The sequence below is a fragment of the Nicotiana tomentosiformis genome, chromosome 1 (assembly GCF_000390325.3).
Source record: "Nicotiana tomentosiformis chromosome 1, ASM39032v3, whole genome shotgun sequence".
Taxonomy (NCBI): domain Eukaryota; kingdom Viridiplantae; phylum Streptophyta; class Magnoliopsida; order Solanales; family Solanaceae; genus Nicotiana; species Nicotiana tomentosiformis.
The window spans coordinates 15,155,258-15,166,019 of record NC_090812.1 but is presented as its reverse complement, the minus strand read 5'-3'; the positions used below and the strand labels follow the sequence as shown (position 1 = coordinate 15,166,019).

At 41.7% G+C, this 10,762-nt stretch overlaps 2 protein-coding genes across 2 annotated transcripts; both read left to right on the top strand.

Moving 5' to 3' along the window:
- The first annotated feature begins 7,207 nt into the window (after positions 1–7,207).
- Positions 7,208–7,699, top strand: LOC138901559 (uncharacterized). Its single transcript, XM_070189343.1, has one exon. The coding sequence runs from the start codon at positions 7,208–7,210 to the stop codon at positions 7,697–7,699; it is 492 nt and encodes a 163-aa protein (XP_070045444.1).
- Positions 7,700–8,260: 561 nt separating this feature from the next.
- Positions 8,261–8,725, top strand: LOC138901505 (uncharacterized). The gene is made up of 2 exons (XM_070189296.1): positions 8,261–8,402; positions 8,484–8,725. Exons 1-2 carry the CDS (start codon positions 8,261–8,263, stop codon positions 8,723–8,725), a joined length of 384 nt encoding a protein of 127 aa, XP_070045397.1.
- The last annotated feature ends 2,037 nt before the right edge of the window (positions 8,726–10,762 follow it).

Below are 10,762 nucleotides of genomic sequence, written 5' to 3'. Positions count from 1 at the left end.
CCAAGTTTTTCTAAACTAAGTCTCTCTTTCTCAAGAAGAGACCAAGTCAAATAGGCATGAACTAATGTTTGCAACCATTAATTCTATAATCAAAAGCAAGAACAAGGCTAAATAATAAACTCCCAACCATAAACAAGCCATAAATCAAACACCCATTAGGTTTACACACTAGGATTGTGTCACAACCCTAGTTAGAAATCTAGCTACTCATAATGGGTATAGAATAAAATAAAGAAGAAAAGATGATAAAACTCATATTGCAAGATTAAAAGATAAAAATCCAATGTTAAATCACCAAAGTAAGCTAAAGTTGCCTAAAGAGGCAAGTAAAAACGTGTACAGGACTTTCAATATTTCAAACTTGACCTAATTTCGTGAAACTAGTCTATTTATACAAAGCTAGAATTTTCGGATAAAAATGCCCTTTTAGAGGATCTACGGCGGCACAATTCCATGTGCGGTCCACACTTCTCTTCAGTCTTGACAGGAGTTAACTCTGTGGCCACACAATTCTGGATTGCGGCCGCATCTCTCATATTCGGTGGTCCGCACAATTCTTGGTGCGGCTGCACAGGGCTCTTTTGCGGACCGCACATTTCTGAGTGCGGCCGCATAGCTGATTTTTGCGGCCGCACAATTATTGTGCGGTCCACATTTCTTTTTGAGCTTGAAATGAGACTCTTTGAACTTTAGCTCTTGCATAGCTTCTGCGGCCGCACAATAATTGTATTTAAGCTTGAAATTAACTCTCATTTTAGTCCAAAAGTATTTAATTGTATTTTCGAAAACTAATGAAATATGCTTAATTGCAGGAGTATAGAAAAATGAGCTACTAAGTAGTCAAAATCCCCACTTATCAACTCCCCCAAACTTAAGCTTTTCTTGTCCTCAAGCAAATTAGGTAATTCCCACCTCTACAAGATAAGAGCTATTCCGGCTAATCTAAGGTGTATCAAAAACACATAAATTGGGACCAACAATTACCCACAACACTTATGAATTATCAACAAGGCAATGATTTGAAGTTTTAAGCACAAATAGTTCTAATGTGAGACTTGAGCATCAAGAGTTGACTTTATTCATCAAGGAAGCTCGCTATTTCATGTAGGTCATTGTGGATCCCAAACTCCTCCTCTTTTACTCTCCGTTTGCACCTCACTTAAGAATGTAGCACTCAATTCAAAGTTTTGTGAAAAATTCGCTCATCTCTCTCAAAAGAATGTCGCAAGTACGACTTTAAGTACCATAGGCTTTCCCCTCATGTAAATCACCACTAATGTAAGCTCACTCGGCTAGAAATCACATAGGACTTTTGGGGAATGTAATGAAGTCTTTTGAACTAAGGTTGGATATACTAGGATAGAATGGGTTCATCTTTCCTTAAGCACTCCATTTTCTCTTATCGGCTCATGCTATGCCACTTTTAGGAGGCATTTTCTTTCCCATAGGGGGGGTTAGAGAGACTTAGTATCACTCTTTCTTGGTCATGATATTCATTTTCTCCTTCTTTGTTTTTTCCATGCTTTGCATCATTACCATTCTTTGAAATCCCTTCAATTTTTTAACTTATTCACTTTCTTTTTTGCATTTTTTTCTTTTTGTTCTTCTTTCTTTTTCTTGCCTTCCCTTTTCTTCATTTCTTTTCTCTTTTTGTGCCTTGATACATTTTTCAAAATCCTCGTTTCTCCCCCAAACTTATGTTTTAGCCAATTGTTTCTCAAAAGTGTTAAGGAAAGCTCGGGTGCCAAGAGAGAGTCACTACAAAACGGGTAAAGGCTTATAACATGGTTATCAAATGAGAAAGGTTTTAGGCTCAAATGGGTTGACTAGGGATAACAACTTTGGTGGGTCATGGAAAATTTCAAGCGGGTCAAGGAGAGCGTACAATCACATCTCAAGCAAAGCAAAACTTAAAATTTTGCCTAGAAACACATTCGGGGCAAGTTCTAGACCATTTGCATGGGTACTTGGACTTGCAACAAAATCATCTCACCTCTCACGCAACTGGAATGTTAAAAAGGATAGAGTCGAGGGTCCACAACGATCATATTCAGGATTGAAAATCACATTGCCTTAGTCAACGCAAGAGTCACAAGGTCGCTAATTAGAGCTACTTCTTTCCCGAGAAACTTGTTTTTAACCATATGCACATAGTTAAGTGTGCTGGTACTAAGTGAAGCATGTTTGACTCTTTTATTCATTACTACTACTATTCTTACCTAAATATCAAGAACGGACTAAATCCTTTAAGAAGGTTGTCACGCCATCCATCGTTGGGAAGAATCACCCGGTTCACACAAAAACTACCTTTGGAAAGAACCATGGCATTAAGAAAACCAAAGACTTATTGACTACTAAAAACATAAAAAGAAGCTACAAAATTAAACATAGACTAATAAGAAAACAAAATAAATAAGCAACAAAGAAAGCTACTAAAGACATAAATGAATGTACATACTGAGAGGGGAAAAGATAGAATATATACATCAATAGAGAAAGAGGGAAGAATATATACATAAATAAAAGGAAAGAGAAAAATGTTATCAGTTATTACAAATCACATGTCAAATATCCAAATATCAAATAAACTCCACCCCCTGAATAAAAATAAGCATTGTCCCCAATGCTTAACAAAATAAGAATAAGGAAAGGTAAGAGTAAAGAAGACTCCCTATGTGGCCTTGGACATCTCTCTGTCCATAGCAGCATCACCGCCCTCAGTCTCCTCTAACCGGATCTCATCATCCCTGGCTCTGGGAGTAACTGGGTTGGTGAACATGTGGCGCACCGCCTCAGCAGTGTCGGCAGCCATGTCTGGCTCCTTAGAGTGACCAGCTGGTGCTGATGGTGCGGCTAGATCTACTAGTGCTACTGGGTCTGTCCCCATCAGCATGTCAATTGGAAGGTCACCAACTGCTACTATCTTAGTCACCTCTCTCATCAGTCTGTCAACTGATTTCTTGGATGCCTGGGATTTCTTCATTTTCTTTACCTGCTTCCCGAGTTCCTCAATCATTGTGCCATGTGCTACCAGGGTGTTCATGATGGTGGTCTAGTTCTCCAAGATCTTCTTCAATGTGTCCTCCACTATTGAAGGAATCTGGGGTGCCGAGATGGATGACTGTGCTGCAACATCACTGGATATGTCAGTCAGCTTTGTAGTGGCTTGCTAGTGTTTGGGAGACTCGCAGCGCAGATAGTGGATGAGCGGGCAGGGGCACCGACTTTAAGGACTGGTGCTGAAGGACCTGAAGAAAGAGGTGGAGGCATAGCTGCTGCACTATCATAAGGATCTGCTGAAGTAGATGGCATGTCAATTGTCCTAGCAGCTACCCCGACTGGCTCATCAGACTGGCCTAAAGTAGTAGAGGAATGACCCTTCTTCTTTGGGTTTCCACCATCCATCAACGAATACCACGAGAAAGGCTTCTTCGCCTTCACCTTGGTGTTAAAATCCCTTGGTTCCACCCCCGCATCTGTGAGGTACTTAGTGATAGTGTTGGGATACGGGTAGGAGATGTCACCTTGCCTGGGAACCAAGGAAATATTTACCGACATCATGACACCCACATTGATTGGGTACCCGACCATGATGGAGGCGACTAGCACTGCTCGCGGGATTGGTAGATTTGTTTCATTCCAGCATGGGTCTATTCTGCTACACACAAACGTCTTCCATCCCTTTGCCTCAAAATTCAGTGTGTTCCACTGAATTGGAAACCCTATTGTGATCCATGGTGGTGGTGGTCCCGGAGCTTCCAGAAGCTCAGCTAGCCATGGGCGAGCTGCATCGCTCACAGCCAGCTTTTCCAAGTATTGCATGGCTCTACATCCTCCAACCTTATGTATGTTTTCAGGATGGTTTGGTCAAACCTCACTTTCAAGTTCCTCACTTTCGTCACTTTGGTCCCCTTCTTGATGTGTGCCATGTTGGCATAAAATTCCCGGACCAAGTGCTCTTTGGCATCCACTACACTTTGAGTGAACCATTTCCACCCTTTTCTTTCCCGAAATTGTCTTAACACATTTGGGTTGTATCTATCCAGATCTTTCAACACAAACTGCCGCTCAAGAGTGAGCGATCTCTGCGACCACCACTCTCGGAACCTGTTGAATGCAGTCAGGCTCACAAACCTATCTTTCTAAACTTCCTTCTTCCTTGACCTCTCCAGGCCTACAACTCTGGTATCACCCCCCCCCCCCGGCCATCATCTGGGATATCATTCACCTCTACTGTAGTAGCCTATGTGTCGGGAGCATGTGTAGATAAAGGCTCCAAAGCCTGATTGTTCCCTTTCGACCCCTTAGAAGTACTCTCAGAAGAGGTGGGCTCATTTCTTAGTCGGTATCTGTCCTGGGGCAGTTGTGGCTGTGATTGCACAACAGGCTGCCTTTGCACTGAGTCGCCCTCCGATGCTTCCCTAGAAGGGGCATATGAACTTGATTCGGAGGGCTCCGGCTCTCTACCTCGGCCTGATGTTGCCTTCTTACTGATCACTTTTTGGAGGGCGAGAGGTAAGGTGCTTTTGCCTCTGCCTCTAGAAGGTTCACCCCTCCCCTTTGATGTATCACCACGACCACATGATCTAACCATATTTTGCACAAAATAGCAGTAAGAGTCAGTTCTAGTTAAGTGCAGGTAAGCAAAAAGTTTTCAGAACAAAACATGTTGCAGGTTGTTAAAGTGCGGACCGCACATTTTTGAGTGCGACCGCAGATGGGTTTGTGCGGACCGCACAATTTGAAAGTGCAGCCGCAGTGATGATTCTGCGGTCTGCACAATTTGAAGTATGGCCTCACATCTGAAGTGCGGTCTGCACAATTTTGGGTGCGACTGCTCATTTGAAACTTCAAAAATGACAACTCTATGAAGATAGAGAATTGCTTGATCTGCGGTTGAGCCTTGGCTAATTGATTCAATGTAGTGGTCAACTCGGCAATTGCTTGCCCATGATCATGCAATTCTTTATGTAGGTGAATCATGTTTGGATCACCTTGAGGAACATTTGCTCTACTTTTTCATGCCGATGAAGTATCCGCAAGCTTTTGCATATGGCGTTGTCATGAAATTTCCACCGGCAAGTTGGTTGACCATGCATTGATTGGTAGTATTGATCCCCCTGTAAAAAGTTAGTTGAATCATAGCCTCCGCCATGTCATTGTTTGGACACTCTTTCACCATAGTTCGGTACCTCTCCTATATTTCATGCAACGGCTCATTGGGTTCTTGTTTGAATGCTAGAATCTCGTCTCTAAGGGTAGCCATATACCCGGGAGAAAAGAACTTGGAAATGAATTTCTTCGCCAATTCATCCCATGTATGGATAGAATGGTTTGGCAACCTTTCTAACCAATCCAAGGTTTTCCCCCATAGAGAGAAAGGAAATAGCCTCAACCTTAAAGCATCCTCGGATACGTTTGTCTGTTTACTCCCCCAGTAAGTGTCCACAAACCCTTTCAAGTGTTTGTACGCATTTTGATTTGGAGCGCCGATGAAGAATCCCCATTGCTCTAGCAATGTGAGCATAACATTTGTGATTTGAAAGTTGTATGCCCTAATGCGGGGCAGGACTATGGCACTTGCATACCTTTCATTCGGCAACACCCGGTGTGGAGTTGCTCTTGGTGGAGGTAGGGGTGGAACGAGAACGTTGTCTTGAGGCGGTCGGCCTCGTCTATTTGCTTAGGGTTCAAGAGGAACATCTTCAACTTGTTCATCTTCCACGTCCACATCCTCGAAAGGCATGTTTCTGAGAGGATCATTGTTGTTGAGAGCCATTGTTTCACCTACAATTGTTTCACCAAAATGATTAGTAACACGAAAGGAAAAGAATACAATTCACACACAAAACCAAATATATAGATAAATCTATTTTTATGATCCCCAGCAACGGCACCAAAAGTTGATCTCGCCCAAGTCACACCTCTATTTGAGGTTATGAAACGGTCGATGCAATAGTAATACCCAACAGAGAGTCGAGGTCGAATTCCACAGGGAGCTAAATGAATGGGATTTAGAAGTATATATTGTGGTGAATGAGCTTGAACTATCTTAAATTACACTTCTACAAGATTTGGCTGATTCTAGATCTAGTTTAAACTAAGATTGCAAGATAAATAGTTAAAACTAAGAAATTGTTTTTGTTGTTGCTTTCAAATAGTGTAAAAGGCCTAGGGCTATGATCTTCACCTAGGTGTTTTCCTAATGGGTTGTAAACTGTAAAGCTTGTTTTGTTGGTCGGGGTGCATTATAGCTATCAACACTCAAGTACCCACTCAATACCTCTTGGTAAGAGAGTTATTTTGCCCAATTTGGCTTTCTCAAGTCCAAATGGGTATTGAGCAAAACAGTTGATAAAATGCTCAAGTCGGGTTTTACTATCTCTAGGTTCAACCCTTTAATTGGGACTATCAATCTCTTGATTTTATCCCAAATTCTTGTTAGCCAAGTTTTCCTACACTAAGTCTCTCTTTCTCAAGAAGAGACCAAGTCAAATAGGCATGAACTAATGTTTGCAACCATTAATTCTACAATCAAAAGCAAGAACAAGACTAAATAATAAACTCCCAACTATAAACAAGCCATAAATCAAACACCCATTAGGTTTACACACTAGGATTGGGTCACAACCCTAGTTAGAAATCATCTAATGTATTTGTTTCTCCAAAACACGCTGAAATAGCTCGTACTCGCAACTCTAAGACCGACACATAGGATGCTTCTCAAGAAACTTTTGCTACTATTTTGGCTCAAGGTAGAACTAAGAAGGCTTCAACTTAAAAAAGGAAGGGTAAATCCACAAAGGGGGTTCAAGTACCCCGGATTGAACATGAAGAAGGGGTGGAGCATAATGAGCAAGTACCTCAGGATCCAGTTCCACCCCCAACAGCAGTTCCGGCTCAAACAACTATATCTCCAGAGGTGGGTCACATGTTTAATGTTGTCAACAGTGCTATAGAGATGTTTAAAGCCTTCATGGTCAACCAGAATAAGAGAAGAGCTGAGATTCCACCTTAATCAAATAGACAGAACAATTCTGGGTCCTCAAGAGTGAATGAATTTTTGAAGTTGAGTCCTCCATTGTTCCATGGTAGTATAGTTGATGAAGACCCAATGTTGTGGCTGAAAGGTGTTAAGAAAGCCCTCCGAGCGATGAAGGTATTTAATGATGAAGTTGTGGAGTTGGTTGCATACTAACTTAGAAATATGGCTAGCACTTGGTTTGAGACGTGGGAAAAGGAAAGAGAAGAAGATGATGGTCCGCCTACTTGGGAAGAATTTGAAGAGGCCTTCATGGCTAATTTTATACTAGAAGAGGATAGGGAAGCTAAGATTATAGAGTTCGAGCAGCTCAAGCAAGGGAATAAAAGTGTGCAAGAGTTTTACATGGAATTCATAAGTTTGGCTAAGCATGCTCCTCACATGGTTAAGACAGAAAAAACAAAGATCCGCAGGTTTGTTGTCGGTTTGGCTTACCACATTAAGGATACGACAACAATTGCTGTAGTAGGAATGACAGCTTTCTCCTTTGTTTCGGATTTCGCCAAGCACTTAGAAAAAGACAGACAACAAAGGAGAGAAGAAAAGGAGCATAACAAGAAAGTGCAGATAGCGGACGGGTTTAGTGGTATATCCAGCGGAGGAGGAAGGGGTTCTTTCAATAAGGGGTCATTAGCAAGAACCCAGTCTAGTCATTAGTCAGGTGGTGGGTCTTCCTTAATACCTACTCAGAGTTATGGAAACCAGTCTCGCCAGAATCAGAATTTTAGGACACCATCCTTACATAGCCAGAGCCATGTTGAGCAACATTCACATCAGCAAGGTCTTTGTGGTACATGTAAGCGGCAACATTCAGGTCAGTGCAAGCTCGAGTTCGAAAATTGCTATCATTGCGGAGAGAGTGGTCATATAAAGGCAAACTGCCTAAAGTTATGACGTAATTCCAGTGGGGGGTCAACTCGTCCTTCTAGTACCTCAGCTACTATAGTTGCACCACCTCAGGCTCGTGGTTCTCATAATCATACAGGGCATGGAGCAGGCAGAGGTGCAGATCGAGTTACTCAGGTAGGGGGACAACCTCGTTTGTTTTCTACACTTGATCGAAAGAGTGCAGAGGCATCTGCAAAAGCTCAATAGCTTAGTGAGTCATTCCTAAAATCTACTCCAGTTGGCGAGTTAGTGAAAGCCACAAGAGTCTATAGAGGTTGTATAGTTTCAATCCAAGGTAGCAGCACCGAGGCCGATCTCATAGAGTTAGAAATGGTGGATTTTGATGTGATCATAGGTACGGATTGGTTGTCTTCCTGCTATGCCATGTTAGATTGTCGTGCCAAGATAGTCAGGTTCCAATATCCAAATGAAGAAGTCTTAGAGTGGAAGGGTAGTTCAGCATCGCTTGTAGGTAAGTTTATTTCTTACCTTAAGGCATAACGAATGATCGGTAAGGGGTATCTCACCTATTTGGCCCACATTATTAATCCAGAATTAAAACCACCAGCTCTTCAGTTTGTGCCAGTTGCTAGAGAATTTCCAGAAGTTTTCCCAGATGACCTTACCGAACTTCCTCCTGAAAGAATCATAGACTTTTGCATTTATCTCATGCCAAGCACTCATCCCATATCTATACCTCCTTATAGGATGGCACCAGTAGAAATTAATGAGTTGAGAGAACAATTGAAAGACCTTATTAACAAGGGCTTCATCAGGCCGAGTGTTTCACCGTAGGGGTGCCCCGGTCCTGTTTGTCAAAAAGAAAGATGGGTCTCTCACAATGTGCATCGACTATCGGCAGTTGAATAAAGTTACCATTAAGAATAAGTACCCACTACCAATAATTAATGATTTATTTGATCAACTTCAGGGTGCAAACTACTTTTCAAAGATAGACTTGAGGTCGAGGTACCATCAGTTGAGAATTAGAGAAGAGGATATAGCTAAAATAGCCTTTAGAACTCGCTACGAGAACTATGAATTTCTAGTATTGTCCTTCGGGTTAACAAATGATCCAGCTGCATTCATGGACTTTATGAACAAAGTTTTCAAGCCATTCTTTGGTACCATTATTATCGTGTTTATAGACAATATTCTGGTATACTCTAAGGGTAATGAAGAGCATGCAGAACACCTCAAGATAGCCTTGCAGACCTTGAAGAAGAATGAACTTTATGCCAAGTTTTCAAAATGTGAGTTCTGGTTGCAGTTAGTGGCATTCTTAGGCCACGTGGTATCTAGAGAAGGCATAAAAGTAGACCCTCAGAAGACAGAAGCAGTCAAGAACTAGCCAAGGCAGACAATGCCAACCAAAATCAGGAGTTTCTTGGGGTTACCTGGCTACTATAGAAGGTTTGTAGAGAGATTTTTCCCACTTGCAGCTCCATTAACTAAGTTGACTCATAAAGCAGTTAAGTTCAGTGGTCAGATGCTTGTGAGTAGAGTTTTCAAGAGTTAAAGAAGAGGTTGACCACTGTACCTGTGTTAACCTTGCCGACAGGTTCGGGTGGGTTCACAGTGTATTGTGATGCCTCCAGAGTTGGTCTTGGATGTGTTCTTATGCAAGATGAAAAAGTTATTGCTTATGCTTCCAGGCTGTTAAAAAATCATGAGAAGAACTACCCCACACACGACTTGGAGCTTGCAACAGTGGTGTTTGCATTAAAGATATGGTGAAACTATGTTTATGGCGAGCATTCTAAAGTGTTTACATATCACAAAAGCCTCCAATACATTTTCAAGCAGAAAGAATTAAATTTGAGATAGAGAAGGTGGCTCGAGCTATTGAAGGATTATGATATCAATATCCTTTATCACCCGGGCAAAGCTAATGTGGTAGCAGATGCACTTAGTAAGAAGTCAGTGGATGTCTTGGACCATCTTGCAGAACAAAGGCGAACTTTGGGTCGAGAAACTCAAAAACTAGCAAATGATGGAATTAGATTGGATGAAACCGAAGAAGGAGGTATAACTGCTTATGCCTTAGCGCAATCCTCTCTTGTTGCGCATGTTAAGGCTAAGCAAGACGAAGATCCGTACTTAGTGAAGTTAAAAGAAGGAGTCAGAAACAGAGAAATCACTGCTTTCACTCTAGGAAGTGATAGAGTTTTGAAGTTGAATGATCGGTTATATGTGCCTGATGTAGATGGTCTTAGAAAGGCCATAATGGAAGAAGCTCACAACTCAAAGTACTTTATCCACCCAGGTTCTACCAAAATGTATCTGGACTTGAAAAAATTATATTGGTGGAAAGGCATGAAGAAGCAAGTAGCAGATCATGGGGCCAAATATTTGAATTGCCAACAAGTCAAAGCCGAACATCAGAGGCCTGGTGGCCTAGCTCAGGATATAGAGATATCGCAGTGGAAATGGGAGATGATTAATATGGATTTCGTAGTAGGTCTGCCTTGCACATACCATAAGCATGATTCAGTTTGGGTTATCATGGATCGACTCACAAAGTCCGCCTATTTCTTACCAATAAAGACGACAGATTCTGCAGAGCAGTATGCACAGTTGTACATCAAAAAAATAGTCTGATTGTATAGTACTCCAGTTTCAATCATACCTGGCAGAGGCCCTCAGTTCACGGCGCATTTTTGGCAAGCATTTCAGAAAAAATTAGATACCAAGGTCAATTTGAGCACCGCTTTCCATCCACAGACTGATGGTCAGAAAGAAACGACTATTTAGACTCTCGAAGATATGTTGCGAGCATGTGCTATAGATTTTGGAGGTAATTGGGATGATCACTTGCCACTTATATAATTT

Bases quoted from the DNA above. Each gene is read 5' to 3' on its own strand.
- LOC138901505 (XM_070189296.1), top strand. From the start codon at position 8,261: ATGGTGGATTTTGATGTGATCATAGGTACGGATTGGTTGTCTTCCTGC. The intron at 8,403-8,483 runs GTAAGTTTATTT...TTATTAATCCAG, and splicing joins TAGTTCAGCATCGCTTGTAG to AATTAAAACCACCAGCTCTT.
- LOC138901559 (XM_070189343.1), top strand. From the start codon at position 7,208: ATGGCTAGCACTTGGTTTGAGACGTGGGAAAAGGAAAGAGAAGAAGAT.